Source organism: Tiliqua scincoides, chromosome 2, assembly GCF_035046505.1.
Source record: "Tiliqua scincoides isolate rTilSci1 chromosome 2, rTilSci1.hap2, whole genome shotgun sequence".
NCBI classification, from domain to species: Eukaryota; Metazoa; Chordata; class Lepidosauria; order Squamata; family Scincidae; genus Tiliqua; species Tiliqua scincoides.
Genome location: NC_089822.1, coordinates 32,320,038 through 32,339,123, shown reverse-complemented (window position 1 = coordinate 32,339,123; position 19,086 = coordinate 32,320,038). Strand labels below are relative to the sequence as shown.

At 43.9% G+C, this 19,086-nt stretch overlaps 1 protein-coding gene across 1 annotated transcript in view; it reads left to right on the top strand.

The window, feature by feature from the left end:
- ARHGEF28 (Rho guanine nucleotide exchange factor 28) overlaps positions 1-19,086 on the top strand; it is a 139,008-nt gene that overhangs the window by 30,440 nt on the left and 89,482 nt on the right. The window contains exons 2-3 of the mRNA XM_066612545.1: positions 7,436-7,577; positions 8,545-8,838. Coding sequence (XP_066468642.1) covers positions 7,436-7,577; positions 8,545-8,838 — 436 coding nt within the window. The remainder of the gene's footprint in view (positions 1-7,435; positions 7,578-8,544; positions 8,839-19,086) is intronic.

Sequence of the window (19,086 nt, the reverse complement as noted above, 5' to 3'; positions counted from 1 at the left end):
CCAGTCAATCGCTATCGACGTATTGAGCACCCCTGCCTTAGATGTTGATGCTTTAGTTACAGGCAGATTGCATTATTACAGCGTGCGTACATTGGGCTGCCCTCGTTGAGCATCTGGAAACTGCAGCTGGTACAAAATGCTATGGCTTTGGTCCTGATAGGACCCATGCATGGGAACATATTCCTCCCACCTGACATTGGCTGTACTGGTTACAAGTATGCTTCCAGGTTATATTCAAGATGTGCTGGTTGTGACCATTACAGGATATTGATGGACTACGTCCTCCCACATGAATCTGTCTACACAGTTTTGTACTCAGCTGGGAACCCACTCTGTGTTCCTCCTACTAATGTGCAACTAGGAAACATAAATGACCTTTCCGTTGTGGCCCCCTGGCAGTTCACCCCTTCAGTGACATCTTTCTGCCACTTGTTGAAGGCTTCTCAAGCTCTCGGTTCAACTCCTACTCCTTTCATTGCTATAAGTTGCCTTCTTATTATTTACACCCAGGGCTGATGAGAGGGGGGTAAAGGGGGTAATTTGTACCTGGGCCCAGGGTCAGAAAGGGGGCCCAGGAGCCAAAGGGGGGGGCCCGGAAAGTTCCTGGGGCCTGACATTTTCCTATGCTGGGGCATAACCATGTGCATACAGTGTTAACTGCTGCTGCAAGCCATACATACCAGGCCCAGGAAAGCATCCATGACCTTCCTTAACACAGTGTCAAATCTGGGAGGAAACTGGCCTACTACAGTAACGCTTTGGCTTGTGGATCCCATAACCATGAAGGAGTGTATAGAAGCTCAGGGACCCCGCTGTGGGGCTACAGCTGCTGAGAGCCAGGATGGTGTAGTGGTTTGGGAGGTGAACTTAGACTTGGATGATCCAGGTTCAAATCTCCCCTCAGCCACAAAGCTTCCTGGGTGACCTTGGGCCAGTCACTTTCTCTCAGCCTCACCTACCTCACAGGGTTGTTGTGAGGACAAGAAGGAGGGGAGGAGCAGCTGTGTAAACTGCTCTGAGCTCTTTGGAGGAAGGGCGGTATAAAAATGTGAATAAATAAATAAATAAATAAATTTTGATCCATTCTAGTGTCAGCCTAAACATAATAATGCTTATTTTCTGCAATCCATTTTCTGTATTTCAAAAATTTTAGAGAGACTTAGGAGTATGTTTGGTTTTCTATATTATTTTATCTAGCTGCTAGTGCTGCATGGTTGGGTAGACCTGGACTCTGCATCAAGAAGCCTAGTAAACCTGAGCTCCAAAGACTATTGTGGCTGTCAGGCCCTATTCCCCCTCCCTGTTCTGCTTGCCCCCATTGCCCCCCCTTCCCCTTTGGGAAGGGGCCCAGAAGAAACTTTGTACCTCTTGCTAAAATTCCTCTCATAGGCCCTGTTTAAACCCCCCAGGCAATGGTGTATTAAATAATTCTCACTGTATTGTGTTTTTAGTTGATTGTTTTATGTTGTTTTTGATTATGATGTGCTTTGTGTTTTTAACCACTTATGAGCTGCTTTGAGGGCCTCTTGGAAGATGGAAGGATGGCAAATAAATGCCCAGATGAATAAATAAAACAATGTATCTTAATAATCAGCCATGTTCTTGTGAGAGATGGCAGTCCTTCAGATAGCTACCCAGGAAAGTCTGTCTTTGGGCTTGAAGAAATGTTGAGGAGGTACAGAACTAGCTTAGGAGGGCAAGGTTAGAACAGGTATGGCAAGAACCTGTTTTGGGGAGGACCCTGTGGGCAATTGAGAACTACGGCAGGAAGCTATAAGGTTGCCAGGTTGCAACTTACATTTAAATGGTGAAGTAGGAGACTCCACAACAATGGCTTCTCCTTCTCATTTCCTTCTTGATCCTTCCATCCTTCTCCTCCCTGGGTGCTGTTGCATCAGTATCTGGATTGTATAGGGAACCATGTTATCAGCCTCACCAGGAACTGGGATGATAAAAGCTACTTTAGGCTAGCCTGAATGCTTGTGCTCACCCAGTGATATTTTTGACTTTTTCACTTTGGATAACAGACCTCTCTGTGTCACAAGTTTTGAAACTTTCCCCAATTTTCATATGGCAACTTCCATGTCAAATGGGAATATGGCAACTTCCATGTGGAATTCCATATTCCATGTGGAATAGGGACCTATTTTAGCCAGGCAGTCTGCTCTGAAGGCCTGATGGAATCCTTCAGCTCCTTGGCTTCCAGTCCCATTGTCAAAATTGTGGGTCTCATGTAAAATGGCAGTGTGGATCACTCATACCTAGGCTTCAGAAGTTTTTACCCAAGTATTAACACAGGAATGATGGACTGAAAGAGGTGTGGGAGAAAGTAGATCCCAGGTGCAAGGGAGTGTCAGATTAACATAATGGAGTTAGCTGTCACCTCCAGGCCAGGAACTGTTACACTAATTATGAAAGGCTTTATTTAAATATTGCTTAGATCCCAGGTGCCAGCATTCATTAATTATCCTTCTATAAGCAGAGATGTTTGTAATCTGGAATTGTTTGCACTGAATTTAATATAAATCATATTTCAATTTTGTCTTCTGATTTCTAATTTGAATCATGCTGGTGATGTAAAATATTTGGATTTGTTGTGTGGTGTTATGGCTCCATTCTACAGCTTCTTACAGGAGAAGAAAGGTCATAGGTCAATCAGTAGGGTATGTCTATGGGAAGCCATTATGGAAATGCATCACCTAAATGTTTTGTAATGTGCTGGAACACATCAGAGGTCTGAGAGGTTGAGCAAGTTCATGTCACAGACCTGTGGTGTAGTATGGTAGCTGCAAAGATTGGATGATTGCGGAGTCTGTCCCCTCTAAGGAAATCTTAGGTTATTTTTCCATATGTTAAGCCAGTGGTTTTCAAACTCTCTAGGAGAGAGACTGTTTGCAGGGCTCCCTGAAACTGAAGAAGTGATCTCTTTATCCTCCCCTTTTTGGCAATGTCCTCCTCTCTCTCTCTCTCTCTCTCTCAACTTTGTTTGTGCTTGGGCGATGTTACATATCCAGATCTGAATGGCTGTGTGAAAGACATCACTCTTAGGCGGAAGGGCTGATCTTCAAAAAGACAATGGTATTGACATTGCAGGTGATTGGACTGCCAACAGCTCTGAACTTGTGTGAAAACAAAGCCTTTGGGGGTTTTTCAGGAAATGTTTAGGCCTCCCATTTTCACACCAAAAATAGTAGATGGAGAACATGCACCTTGGTCCTGAACAGATGACATTTACAGACTCTGGAACATTAGTGTAATGTGCTGTCACTGAACCAACCCTGTTAGGTGGCAAGTTGCAGTACCAGTTATAGCTTTCAAACTGGGTTCAAGGCAGGGTCACATGTGATAAATGATAGTAGCTTGTCCTTTAGAATGGAAAGTCATAGTGGTTGCTCAGCAGATCTGACTCTTATAGAACGGTTTGCCAGTGGCATTTTGTCAGGTTCCTGTTTAATGGGAGAGGGGAACAGGCTCATCACAGCAGACAGCTATTCAGCATTTTTGGTTGGTAAAGGAATATATGTGCATTGCAGTGCTTGTTGGGGGAGTGAACAGTCTAGAGTCTGATGCTGGTTGCTGACAGCATAGGTGAGATTCTGGTGCATGTGCTTGTTAGGGATTAATGATTCAAGTATTGGGAAGTCCCCAGCAATGTACATACTAAACTTGGACTAAAATGCAGCTAACAAGAAGGAAGGACAGTTTCTCACTGAGATCAAGTACAGAAGTTCCCCCCCTTAAGGAAAGGTTAGGCTTCAGGGCTCTGTTTGTAAGTTGTTTTGTTTTTAAGTTCAACATCACTATTATCAGTAGTGAAAATTTTGTGAAATATATAAAAAAATGTATTTACAGTACACTATATTGTGTGGTCTTACCTTGAGAAGCCACTAATAGGGCTTGCTAGGGGCTGGCTAGAATAGGATGAGGCATGTTCAGGAATGCTGCCAACAGGCACTAAAGTCATCTAAGTAAATATAACCAGGTGTGTATCTTGCAAGTTCTAGAGCTGAATGCCCTTAAAAAGAGAACTTCTGTAAGTGATAAACGAATTGTGTTCTAAGTATGCACCATCAGCAGCGAACAACCTTAAAGGGTCTGACTGCAAGGCATAAAAGTGGGGCAGCACCAGCTCAGAATATGCCTTGTAATTAATTGCCAAAGCAGTAAGAATTTCAGGGTAAGGTACCTGACTCAAAAACACTCATTATGAACAATGCACATTCATATTTATAAGTCCATTATTTGTCAACTTCATAATTGTCACTAATTTATGGGAAAAATTGGATGTACAGGGGGTACTGCAGGGGATCCTTTCCCAGACCCCCATGGATACAGATAATGAAATCTGTGGTTTTTCTGTGTACAGCCTCTGTGGACCTCAGAAGGGCCTCTGGAGGTGACCGGAGCAAGGCTCTGGTCATGTTCGGAACCCTAGTGGGCTGAGAAACCATGGATTGCATGATCTGTGGTTTTGGTATCCACAGAAGTCCAGAAACTGATCCCTTGTGGATACAGAGGCACCACAGCTCTGGTTGCCTCTGGAGGCTTCAGGTTGGGACAAATATGGGTCAGCGTGGGTAGGGGACCCGTGTTGAACTAGATCCGTGGATGAAAGTTCCCCAGATAACTAGGCTCAAACTGTACTGGAAACGAAGTCCTTCACTGAGAAAAGCTGTTTGGATCTCTTACAAAAAATAAGGGAAAAGCAGGCATTTATGCACAAAACGCCCGCCATTACCTGGAATCCCATTTGGTGAAAACCACTCCTGACTACTGCAGCTGGGCATTCAGGTCCAGGGGCGCATCAAGAAATGAGAGACCGGGGAGGCTTAACCTTGCCTCATAACCACAGTTCATAGAACTTGTGTCAGCCACCATTTCCAGGCCTGTCTAATGCATCATTGGCTAGCTCGCTTGCATCTTGTCCCCCTTTCACAGTCAGACACCAAATAAGCATTGAGATTGCAAGACCTGGATTGGATGAAAAGCATAGATATAACTGTCATCAGCACATTGCATCTTACTGCAACATTTTGACCATCTTACACAACGGCCTCGGGCCCAAATACATATTACAAGGAACCTGTGGCTGCCACTGATCCCTATCTCCTTGACAGTGCTTAATTAAACAAGGCACATGACACCACATCGTTGAGCTCCATTTCCTTGCCTCCCCACCCTTCTTCTTTGGCAGCTGCTGTAAGGGGCAGGGAAGCTGTGAGTCCAGTGATGTGATGTCACACGTTTTCCCTAACAAAATATTCCTGGGGAGGTGCAAGGAGATGGTTGGAACTTGATCGTTCCATTGAACACAGTGAGTTATTAGAGATAAAGACAGAGTTCAGATTGTGGAAGGAAAAGAAGTTCCTCATGAAATTCACAAACCCCATCTTGTCTCTCCCCCTTCAATTTTACTCAAACCAAGCCCCACTATGGTCTTCTAAAAAACAAAGTAGCTCAGAGGGCTGGTACAAAATGGAAGGAGGACAGACCCTCTCTGGCCTCTTTTGTAAATGATATGAGGATAGACATACATCAGGATGTATTGGTGTGTTTTGCCTCATGCATGAAACTGCAGCAGTAAGTGCTGTGTGGTGTTGGATCGACTATAACATTGTTTTAACACTTGCCCAGCACTTTCGGGTGTTCTGTGCACTTCACATTCATTATCTTGATGTTAACCTTACAGCAACTCTGTACGATGAGGACATTATCCTATTGCAGCTGGGGAGCTGAGGCTGAGAGGTAGTGACTTGGCCTAAGGCCAAATAGTGAGTTCATGTTATAGGTGAGATTTGAACCAGGGAAGTTCTGATGTGCTGCTCATTCTCTTAGCCATTGTGTTACACCTGCTATGTGTTATGTGAAAACTGAGTTGTAATTTGGTGTTTTGCCTCAGCAGAATGAAAGCCCTGTTCTAATTCACCTAGGAGAACTGTTGTTCAGGTAGATTGCTATTGAAATGTGAAAGATGCAATTTGTTTTCCATAACAGGCTGCTTGAGTCACTGTATGACAATTCTGTTAAAAGAAATTGTAGCAGCCAAGAACTTTAGTGAAGCAAGCCTTCTTCACTTAAGGAAACAGTTGTGTAAATTTCCTCCCTAAAATGTGTCAGTGCTTTGTTATTGTTTTCTAACCCCCCCCCCCTCCTTTAAAAACCGCTTTACTGTGCTCCTTTGAAAGTTTTGCTTGGAGGGCTTGCCTTGGCTTGTTAATTTCAGTTACTTAGGAAATGTGTGGGTTGATGCATGTATGAACTAGCATACATTCAAAAGAGTGAATGTATCAGTAAACCACTTTGGAAGAATTAAGGCTGCAGTCCTATGCACTCTTTCCTGGGTATGAGCCCCGCTGAAGACAGTGGTACTTACTTCTGAGCAAACTTGTATATAGGATTGTGCTATAAGTCTGTTTGATATATTATGGCAATGGTTCTCAAACTTTTAGGGAGTGTTACTCCCTAAGTAAGTCTTTGTGAGGGAGAGGTGAGGGCAGCGATGTGATCCCTGGGATTGTGTTGCTAAGGGAGGGGGGGCAACGGGGTGCTTTGACTTACTTTGGACATCTGCAAGCAGCAGGAAGTGAGGGGAGCCCCGCACAGCCCTCCACAGGGCTCCCCAAGTGTTAAAATGTTTAGAAACAGTGCTCGTAAACCACCTCCTGCAAACTGGAAGTGATTTGCATGCACAGTTTCTCAACATTCTAACACTCTGGGAGCACTGAGCACTCTCCACATCTTGCTTGCAGATGTCCATAGTAAGTAAAAACACCCCCTTCGCTCCCCTTTGCAAACATGGGCCTTCCCCCATCCCTTAAAGGGACGGGGAAGCTTTACATGAAGTGGTGGGTCTTGACTCACCAGTTTGAGAACCGCTGCATTATGGTGTTAACAAAAGAAAAGCATCATACCTAATTGTATGAGCTGAATTAATTCCTTATTTTTATCCAGTAACACTTTTAAATTCTGCTTTGAACTGCAGGCATAGGAATTAATCTCATTGATAATAGTGTTGATTTAGAAAAGTTTAAAGGATGTGCTTAACTGTTCCAATGAAAATATGTAGAACTTTAAGTTGCAACCTTTGGCACACTTTCCTGGGAGCAAGTTCCTTTGAATTTCATGGGACTTGGTCACTTCTGAGTAGACCCCCATATGAGTAAGCATTGCAAGATGCGTCCTTTGGCTTACTTTGCATCCTCAATGTAGAGAGAAAAATGATGTGGTGCCAAAATGAAACTAAACTGGTAGTGTGATCCTGTATGTATATACATACATATATATATGATCCTGTATGTATATATATACTTTTCTGGGAGTAATGCCCTCTGAACACAGTGAGGCTTACTTCTGAGTAAACATGCCTAGGCTTGCGCTGTTGAGCTTCTATCATGTGACAGGAGACATACTCAACAAAACTGTGTTCATTTTTCAGGGACAGATCACTGCATATGGAAAATTTGACAAAATTGTCTCTGAAGATGCTGAATTTTACTTTGTTTACAGTGGCTCAACACAGAGACATGTGGTTTTTGCGAAGTATGTTACTGAGAGCACCCTTGAATCAATTATTCCAGGTCAGTGTTGTAGTCATGCTACATTATGTTGTCTTTTTCATTCTCCAAAGTGGTTTTTTTTGCAGGGTGGGGAGGTTGCCATGAAATCTGATGTTTTGATGGTTGTTACAATGGAAGTCAAAGGCAGCACAGGGAGTTATTGGAGAAGCAATAGCTCTTCAGCAGCTAGTTACTCTTTTTGTGACACTCTTGCTGCCTGTGGAATTGTGCTCCCTGCTTGCTGCTGCTGCACGGGGCAAGCTGTCACATGGGCAAGGAGGCTCTGTAGCATTATTTATTACTTTTAAATGTTACCTTTCCTCCAAGAAGCACCTGTCCCCACAAATTTATCTTCACTGTAACTGTGAGAAGTATAGGGGCACCCTCATTATCCATGGGAGTTCCATTCCAGGACCTCTCACAGATAAGGAAACCTACGGATCATGAAACCCGCAGGTTTCGGGGGCCCTGTAATAGGAGCTGTGCTCCCCTCACTTTCAGATGATGTTCTAAGGGCTGGGGAGACTGTGCGTGGCCCCCCCAGCCCGCAGAACACCCTCCAGAGGGTCAGTTTAGGGTTTAGGCCCCATGGGTTCAGGGGCCTGCAGATACTGAAATCCATGGGCCCGAATCTGCAGATACAGTGGGCCCACCTGTACTTTCCACTGAGTGACAGTGACTGACCCAAGATAACCCACTGAGTTTCATGATGAGATGATTCAAACCAGTGGTGGCCCAGTCCTAGCTCTTCACTCTCACACGCCAGCTAGTGTGAGATGCGTGGCAATGGCAGCAATATTGGCACAATTGATGTTTTAGGCAATACGCTGCCTGTATTCTTCACAGAGCCTTGATTTAGGGTGACTGGAAAGAAAGAAAGCTAATAATGTAAGTTTGATGTATGGCTTTTAAGAGAGAATAGAAAGATATATATCCTTACATGAAAACGAACTGGGAATGAATGGCAAATATTTCTTGTACTTTTTAGCTCACGGAGAACAAGAAGATGTTTCTGTCTCTGCAGTTATGTACACAAAAGAAGGTGTCACTGTGACTTTGGGCTTCTCCTGTGTTGCTTACAAGCAGGACATAGCTTCCGAATTAGCCTGTTTTCTGGTGAGCCAAACCAATTGCCTCACCACTTCTAGTCACTACACACTTCTCAGTCGGTTCGGTTTAACGGCAGAAGATTTTCAGTCACTGGATAATGACCTGATGCTAGCTCTGGCTCATGAAGCTATTCCACCTGCTTGGAATATCATTGGGAGTAGTGCAGGAAATGGTAGGTGATTCTCTTTTATCCATTTGTTATTTCTCTATTGTTCATTCCAGATTCATATTACTTTGTGCAAAGCTTCTCCCTGCCAAATAATAAGAGGTTGAGGCAGTGGTATTCAAACTGGGGCGTTGCAATGCCCCAGCCTGAAGGCCCTGGCCTCTTTCCCCTTAAGGGGCGGGGGCAGGAGGGAGGCAGGGAGGAGGCAGTGATGCAATCCCCAGGATCGTGCCGCGCAGGAGGGCTGCAGGAATTGGGATGCACTCACCAGTCCCTGAAGCAGCCATCATGGGGTACGGGGAGCTCTGTGTGAGCGCCTGCAGGGCTCCCAACTCGTTAGAAGTGAAAGTGGAGCTCCACTTGTGCCGGGCAGTATAGGGCTTGTGCCGGACTGCCTGCACAGCCAGCAGGCTACTGCAGGGACTGGTGAGTGCATCCCAGTCCCTGCAGCCCTCCTGAGCGGAGCGATCCTGGGGATTGCGTCGCTGCCTCCCCCTCCCCCACAATGACTTATAACGGTGCAAACTCTCCTAAAGAGTTTGAAAACCACTAGGTTGAGGGGTGGTCCCTACAAGGTGTGACCATCTGAAGAGACATTGTGGAAGAAATAGTGTTTTTTTAGTATTAGTTATCATACAAACTTATGTGGTGAACATGGGGTAGCAGGATTCCATCCATCCATCCAGTATTAATCTAACTTGCTGTAGAATTCTCCCAAAATAAAACAACATGTGCTTGGAACTGTTAAGGCTTTACTGGCTTAAAAAACTCTGGCAGCACACTTACACTGAGCCCACCGTTGAATGTTGTGGGACTTCTGAGTGAACATATCTGGGAATGCACTGCCAGTATCTTCCATGCTGACTATAACTCTCTGGCCCCTAACAGAGCTTGTGAGCGGGGAAGAGGAAAGAGTTAAAACCCTCTTCCCCCTGTACTGCAGTCCTGATCAGAATTGGGCCTGCAGTACATGCTATTTTTGCATGGAAGACTCAAGCTATGCATTTAAACAGAGTTTGACCCTGAATTAGGTCTCATAAATGAATTTCAAGATTTTAAACTGCTGGTGTTTTATATTATTGCTATTATGTTAGCATTATCATTCAGATAAGGAAATTCAGAGTTTCATTTTCTTTCAGTAACCTCATAAAGCCTTATTAATTCTTACTGCAATTCAGCCTCTCACCATTTTTTTTAACCTTTTGTTTTCTTGGTGGTTTAACTCAGTTTATGAATAATGCATGTCAATAATGGATGAAAACTCTCTTCAAACAAAATGCAGATAGTGTTAATAAAATATCACCACCTTGATTCCAAGCAGATGAAGTCTTCAGTTCAAAAATTGTTATGTCATGAACAAAAAGGAAACAACCATTGTCTCAAAACATTCAAAAGAATGCTGCACTACAGGAATTTTGACTGGCTAACAGCTTATTTGCTATAATAGTATTCCTGATGATCTGCCACTGACTGTGTTAACCCTTTTATTGTTTGTTTAACCCTTTGTTAACCCTAACAAAGTCAGAATATTTTTTCAATCTGCATCAGAAGAAATAGAATTTAAAATGTTTATGATAGCTTTTTGGAAGTTATCTTACTTACAGGGACTTTAGAAAAAGAATGCAGGTGGTCAGGGAGATGCAGTGTACAGTATGTAGTTGCGGCTTCGGATGCCTCCCTTCTTCCATACTTGGCTTCCATGCTGTCCCAAAAGTTACTTCTCACTTCTTTTGAACATCAGAGAACCTCTGACATTGTATCACAAGGAGCTGCAACTGGAGAAGGGGAGGGCGGTTCTGGAAGTGCTTAGATCAGCCATTTTCAATCACTGTGCCGTGGCACACTGATGTGATCCAAATGGTCTGTAACTGTGCTGTGGGAGTTTTGGGGGAAGGTCATTTATTAGTAGGGCCATTGGGAGATGTGAGCCCCCCCACCAACAGCTTGGTGTGCCTTGTCAATTGTGCAAAAGCCAATGATGTGCCTTGACAATTTTGGTATCTTGTCAGTGTGCCGTGAGACCAAAAAGGTTAAAAATCACTGGCTTAGATGCTTATAGCAAGCCTTGGATCATGGCTGCTGACTTTCATAATAAAAACCAGATCAAATTTGTTGGCGCCAGGGGTTTGTTTTGTTTTACAATATCAGGTATGGCTATTCTTCTGAAGAATAATCCAAAATACAAAAATATTTATATCACATTGATATCTTTCTTTCTTCAAAAGTTATGGTGCATTCTGGGGATTTCCCTGATGGTAAATTGTGATTTTTCTCCCTTGGTAGCTCCTTTTGTTCTCTTGCAAGCCCTATATGGCATAGTTACCCATCCCCTTATTTGTTATAGGATTCAATGTGACTTGTGATGAATGACAGAATTCTACCCCTGCCCCGACTGTGCCTTGTCACAACCTTCTTTCACTTTCAGATTGGTTTTGAATTATTTGGAGGCTGTGTGCTCCTGCACTGTAAGAAAGGCTCTTGTGAGGTGAAACTAGGATTATTCTCCAACGGTCTAAAGAAATACAGAATCATGCCCATTTTGCTTGCAAGATTGTCAAGTGAAGACAGGAAAGTGGTTGGAACTGATTGTGTGGAAAAGCCCTAGGAGCTGTCATTGGAAACTAGCCTTGCAAGTTTTTATCAAAAGCCATTTGGGAAGAATTGTGTTCTTTACCTGGATGGGATTGTTCAGAGCACTCCTGCTTACCGCCTCCGCACTTTGAGGCATAATGCCTGAACAGGGTTATGATCTCTCTCTTTTTCTTTAATTTTGTCCCTAATTTGGATCTGGCAGTATCCAATTTACTGTATAGGTGAGAGTTGGAGAATCATTTGGGTATGGTTTTCCTAGTGTTTATAGGAATGTGTCATCTCTGTTGCATTGTAAAGAACGTTAAAATATAGGTAGGACTCGGAAGCAAAAAGATGAGCATGCTGTGGTTACTTTTCTTTCTTTTACCATAGGTTCTATGGTGGGTACATGAGCTAGCTGCCTGGTGTTTGTTTTTCTTTTTTCTTTTAAATTGCTCAGATATTACCTGTGCGTAGTAAACCCTTACTCATACCACTCAAGTGGCCAAGCTGACTGAGGGCCAAATCCTAGCCAACTTTCCAGCCCTGGGGTAGCTGCACCAATGGGGTGCGCACAGCATCCTGTGGTGGGAGGGTAGTTATGGAGGCCGCCACGAGGTATGGGAACATTTATTCCCTCGCCGGGCTGCATTGCAGCAGCACCGGCACTGGAAAGCTGGATAGGATTGGGCCCTGAGATGGTTAAAGAAACATGGCTATCTGAACTTGTGCTGTTATAGGTACGTTGAGGCTTGTGTACATGTGGTGCCTCAATGAGAGGTGGACCAGGCAGATGCTAGCTGGTGCTGTAGTCAGATTGTGGGTGACAGTAATTGCTTGTTTATATGATCCTACGAGATTTGCCAGATGCAACAACATTTGATTTTCCTGGGCTCTAATGGTTAGTAAAATGAATTATAAATTCTGATTATGAATGTAAGTAGGAAATACTGCCTCCTACTTAATTTTCTGCTTGAAAATTGAATTGACTTCCTTTTCTCTTTAATGAATCTGTCATTTCTTACAGCAGGCTGCCAGTGAATTACCCTGTGTTTATCAGGAGGTTTTGCAGGTGTGGCATAGCAGAGCTTGCCCTAAGACTTTCCAGGAAGAAGAGCCAGTTTAGGGGCTGCCTGCCTTCTGAGTCATATGGGATTTAGGAAGCAGGCGTGGCACTTTTGCCTCCCTGGAAGCTGCAGCTGCAGAGGGAACCAGCTTAAGTTGTAGGAAAGGAAACAGGTGCTCCTTGACCAGCAATATGATTTATTTTCAGTTTTCTTGTTTTGCTTAATTGCTGTTGCCTGTTTTGAGATACTTTTCTGTAAACCAGTATATGGTTCTCGCTGAGGAAACACTGTAATTGTATTTATTTGATCCTGTAATTTCTGACTATATTTGGAGTGCAGTACTGCTGCGGGCGATCCACCACAGTGGGACTATTCTAGATTCTGGATCTGAGTTTTGTATCTGATCTTCTTAAGTGATTTAATTATTTTCAGTAGTCCCTCATGTAATTAAAAAGTTCTGAATGAGTTCTAGCTTTCAAAGCTGGTCTGTTACCACAGAGGTTGTTCTAAATATCTAAAGATCTTGGAGATCTGCAGCCAGCATTTTGGCTGATAGGCTGTGCACACATTGCCCCCATCAATGCTTCCATGGGAGAATTGCCTTGCACCAGGGCCTAGGAGAGGGGGGTAAAGGGGGTAATTTTTACCCAGGCCCTGGATCAGAAAGGGGACCCAGGAGCCAAAGGAGGAGGCCCAGAAATTTCCTGGGATCTTCCATTCTCCAATCTCACCCAGACTCACTGCCCACGTGGGATGCTGGGGTCATTACTGTGTGCACATGACGGCGACTACTGCCATAAGCCTTACACACCAGGCCCGGGAATGCATACATTACTTAACAGTGTCACATGTGGGAGGAAACTTTCTTGCTGCAGTAGCTCTTTGGCTTGTGATTTCGCTTACCAGGAAGGAGTGTAGAGTAGTTCAGCGACACAGCTGCGGGACTACAGCTGCTGCAGAAGCAAGTTTTGGTACACACAGGACACTTTCCATTCTAGTGTGAGCCTAAATACAACGATACTAATCTCCTGCAATGATTTTCTGTATTGGAAAGGTTTTAGAGAGACTTAGGAGTGTGTTTCGTTTTCGTATTACTATATCTAGTTGCCAGCACCGGGCAGGCAGGTAGACCTGAGCTCTGTATTGGGAAGACTGGTAGACCTGGGCTGCAAAGACTATTCTGGCTGTTGCCACTTTCCCCCTGCCTGTTTGGCTCCCATTCTGCCCACCTCCATTGCCACCCCCACTCTGTTTCACCCCCTCCCCCTTTGAGAAGGGGCCCAAAGGAAACTTTGTACCCCCTGATAAAATTCCTCTCAGAGGCCCTGCCTTGCACCCCTATGCCATCTCTCTTGCCTGTCTCTCTCTGTTCCATACATATAATCCTCATATCTTGCTCTACTATCTTGCCCTACTCTTGCTCCTTCCCGCCTGACTCCACGCATCCCATTCCTATCCCCCAACCCCACTCTTTTCTCATCACCTCCTAATCACAGTTTTCACAGTCTCTTATGAGGTTACTCTTCTAACTACCACCTCTCTTTCTCTCTCATATCTGTTCTTTGTCCGCCCCTTCTCTGTTACCTGGCAATTTCACCATTGCAGGTGAAAATCTTACAAGCAGCAAAACCATAACAGCCCCACCCTGGCTAAAACGTCTAGATCAGGGTGTCAAACTCATTTCGTGCAGCAGACCAAGTAGCATTCATGGTGCCTACTGAGGGCCAGAAATGATGTCATTAAACAGGAACTGACATCATTAAAAAGGTGATGATCAGAAATAAGCACTTTTTCTCACAAACCCGTTAGCTGCAAATGAGAGAAAATGTGCAAATCTTGATCATATTTTTAAGATATGAGAGAGCCCTATTATCACATGGGCTGCTCTTTCAGCAGAGCCACTTCTGCATAGGCGTTACTTCACAGCTCAGCAAGTGAGGGGTGCTCTTCAAAGTGGTGCCTCAGCAGAAGTAGCGCTACTGAAAGGGCAATCTGCGTGATTGTTGAGCTCTCTCAGCACCCTGGCTCCCAGCTCTCCCTTCTTCCTTTCTTAACTGTCTTGGTCATCTTCTTCTTCCACACCATTCCTGGCTTTCTGAGGCCTCCTTCCACCTCTCCCTTCCAGCGCCTTGGTGGAAGCAGTGCTGCTGAGTGACACTGGGACAGCCCAGTTATTATGCAGGTTGCCCTTTCAGTAGTGACACCTCAGGTGGAGTGGCAATGCTGAAAGGGTGGCCAGTATAATTGGGTTCTTCCTGTGCCAGTCTTTCAGCAGTGCTGCTTCTGCCGATACGTCACTTCGCTGAGAGCAGCTGATGGTGGTGATGGGAGAGCTCAATTATCACAGGGGCTGGATAAAGAGCTTCTGCAGGCCATACCTGGCCTGTGGGCCTTATATTTGACATCCCTGATCTAGACTCAAACTACACTATAGTACTGGCTATATGTAGCCAACCGTCTAGCCATGATGTAGGAACAATGATCTTGAAAGGGAAATAAATAAATAAATAATCAGAGTGCCAGTAAGAGGCAAAACATAATGCAGCAACTGGTGACTTCATAAGTATGTTGGCCCTTAGGGACTAGATTTAGTCATTTGATACTTATATGGTTCTTGTTATGTGCTGTGCTCAGGATTTTTCTTTTCCTGTTCCTGCCAAGTTGTGCATGTCAGTGGAAATCCTCACAGTGTCTTTAGATCAGGAATGTCCAAACTTTTTGGCAGGAGGGGTACATCATTTCTCTGACATTGTATCGAGGGCTGGAAATAAAAGAATTAGTTTACATTTCAAATTTGAATAAATTTACATAAATGAATATATTAGAGATGGAACTTATATGAATGAATGAAGGTCTTGCAATAAAGGCTTATAAAAGGTCTTGCACAAAGCATGACCAGTCTTTCCTTTGCTGCTGCATTGCAGATGTGAAACAGCAAGCAGTGGAGAGAGCCCTCTTCCCACAGCTCACGCGTGAGGTCAAGCAGTTGGCCGTCACGCTGAGAGCAGTTGCATCAGGCCAGCGCGGGCTCCAGCAAGTCTCCAGAGGGCCAGAAGCTCATTGGAGACTGGGGGCACCCTGACGGCCAGATTAGGAGTCCTCGAGGGCCACAAGGGTTTGGGCACCCCTGCTTTAGATTAATGGGCCTGTAGGTGATCTCTAGACTAGGATGATGTGCTAGCCATATATAGTGGATCCCTGCTTAATAATTGTTCTGGAGACACCAGTATATGGTGAAAATCATGTAATGTGAAACTTTCTTTTTTGGTAATTCATTCTCTCAGTAGTTGAAGTTTCTGCCCCAGAACTAAGCTCTCTAAAAGATTGTTTAAAAAGTGCCTATTGCACTCTTTAGGGACCATGATTATCACAATTATACAATGTTGTAATTATAAAACACAAATTACCAGGCTGTATCCCTCCCTCAATATGCACAGCCACAATGCAAAAAATTCTGCTGTCCACTGAGACACTAACTAGAAGGTTTGCATTTGCATTTGCTTTATCCTTCCTTCCATACACACAGCCACAATGTTAAAAATGCTGCTATTGGCTGAGATGCTTGCATTGACATCGCTGATTGGCTTATCTATCAGCCATGGGATCTAGTTGGTTGCAATTGTGAGCCCATCATAAAGTTAATAACTTGTTGCATAATGAACTTTGCTTTATTTATTTTTCACATTTTTATACCACCCTTCAAGGAGCTCAGGGCGGTGTACACAGCTGCTGCCCTCCTTTTGTCTTCACAACAACACTGTGAGGTAGGTGAGGCTGAGAGAAAGTGACTGGCCCAAGGTCACCCAGGAAGCTTCATGGCTGAGGGGGGATTTGAACCTGGATCTTCCAGGTCTAAGTCCACCTCCTAAACCACTATACCACCCTGGCTCTCATGGCTTTACTATGAATAGTCCATAGTGGTCATAAAGTTGTTAACCCATTGTAAAGCAGTGGTCCACTGAATTGTGGCCTGCCACATGTTTGATAAATTCCTCACATCAGGTTTACAGGATTTATTATGGATCTGGCAGTCCACATACACGGCCTGCCGTACCATGTAATTATTTTTTGAGGGGGGCACTTATTTTACTAGTCTAAAGATGGAGCCTGCTGGGGTCCCTATGCCTGACAGTGTTTCATATCTAGTTTTATTTAGTTGCTCATCTTAGATTAGTACTGAATTCCACTGAGAGGAAGCTGTTATCACAATTAGGGTTAAAGAATATATGTTATGCAGTTTTGTCATAGATACTTATGGTCTCAGCATTATTTCCAGGCACTGAACAGTTGTCTGCGGGCTGGCTGAAAGAAGCAGATGCTCCAGTGAAGAGTGTGCTGGCTTTTGTCAGCTAGCATTAATTAAAGGACTTCCATCTCGCACAGGCTTAACATAATAAAGGTGTACTCTGCATATACTGTAGTTGACTGTGCTGTCATAGTGCTTTCAAATGTGGGTTGAGTACTGGGGTGGAAAACTGTGGCATGTGCTGATATCTGACAGTTCAGGTAACCTGTATGTTCTAAGCAGGAAAAAAGGCAGCTAGTTGAAATTGTGTCTGTGCACCTGTAAATTAGCCCTTGTTCCCAGGTTTTGCATGGGGTCAGTTCATAGATGATATGAAAGTATCATCTCCAAGTAACCCCTCCACCACATGATTAAAAGTGTGGAGATGTTTCCCCTTGTCATGACATTCTGCCCCATAGAATACGTGTCCAGGGTGTATATCGTCATGAGGGTATGTACCACCCCTAATCTGAACTGCCTTATGTCAACTACTACTTTAAGGGCCCAATCCTATCCAACTTTTCAGCGCCAGTGCAGCTGCAGTGCAGCAACAAATGTTCCCTTGAGGAGACCTCTGTGATGCCCGTCCCATAGGATGAAGCACAGGTCTTGTTGGCACAGCTACACCAACTCTGGAAAATTGGATAGGGTTGGGCCCTAAGCAGCAGTAAAACCATGTGATGGCGATTAAAACATTCAACCCAGTGCCTCACCTGTGAGTATGCAAAGTGGAATGGTCTGCCTAATGTCTCTATTGAGATTGCACAGCCTTGCTTGAAGTTACAGTGGGTGGGATCCATGAATGGCATCACTGCTGAAGTTTTGACAATAACGTATGTATCTGTGGGATTATGGGGCTAACTAGTATTCAGACTGAAATCATGTTATGGGTTGTACATGCCTTTTAACACAATAGTCATAGCATTAAGAAAGATCAAGCCTGGAACAACTGGAAGCTGTTGGCCTGTCATGATGTCTTGTCCTCTCTCCAAGGCACGTCTAGAGTTTTCAGCTTCCTTCCTGGAAAAGAATGAGCTACATCATTCAGGGAGATTTTAGTCATTTCTTAGAGAAATATCTGCTTGTTTTTTAATTGTGTTATGCAGGGGAAAGGATTCAGGTGCAGGAAAGAACAGAGACATTTCTGTAATAGGTTCAACAGACCGGTTTAGAACTCTTATCATTCAAACTGTGTATTTTGGCTACAGTGTTCAAACATAATGCAAAATGAGGTCTAGCTATGAATTCAGCTTTGCCTGGCTGGCTATCTAATGCTTCCCAGCTTCTCCTGCTCTATGTAGTTAAGATCTGGTCAGTTTATTTTCATAAGAAATAGATGAAAAAACAGTTAAAAAAAAAACTAGGAATCTTCTAGTTTTACAAAATGAATTTTACTTCTTTTCCTTCTGTTTCCCCCCGACCCTGCTCCACCTGGTTTTGCTTCCATTATTTAGGATTTAGATTAAATCCTGTTTAGGTTTCATCCTCTGCTATTTGATTTTCGTAATATTTTTGTTTTGCTTGTTGCCTCACTGATTGGATTGTGTATAGAAAAGAATAACAAGGCATACTTTTTGGCAAGTGTCAGTATGGAGCATGCAAGGTATATTTGTAGAGACTGACAGTGCAATCTTATGCATGTCTACTCAGAAGTAAGTTCCATTATGGTCAATGGGGCTTACTCCCAGGCAACTGTGTGTAGCCTGAATCTTGTACAAAAATCCTCTGTAAGGAACAGTATCCTTGAGTTTTAGTACCAAATCCTTGGTTGTTGGTGTTAAAGTTGAGGAACACTTGAGTAAAACAGGCTGTGCTGGTGCAACCCCTAGAAAGATGTCATTGATAATTTGTTGCATGAGAAATGTCACAAGGAATGAACTTTTCAGTGAGACTTGCAGCTCTTTTACTAATAGATGCCACTGAAAAAGGCCATAAGTTTGATATGTATTTGACAGTTATGCTTTGTTCATCAGCGCATGAATGATATTGTTTACAGGTTTTATATGGTTACCATTAATAGGGAACTTTATATAAGTTTTAATTGGTGATATCATTGAAGACGCTCGCACAGGGCTCCCCACACCCCAGGATGGCTGCTGCAGGGACTAGTGAGTGCATCCCAGTCCCTACAGCCCTGTTAGTGATTCGATCCTGGGGATTGCATTGCTGCCTCCCTCCCCCCCACCAAGACTTACTGCAGTTCAAACTCTCCCTGAGAGTTTGAAAACTGCTGCATTAATCCTTTCCTGCCTCTCAGCTGGAACTCCCTGCTGCTAGCTGTTGGCATGCTACCCCACAAGGTTAACCCTAGAATCTAACCCTAGTTAGATT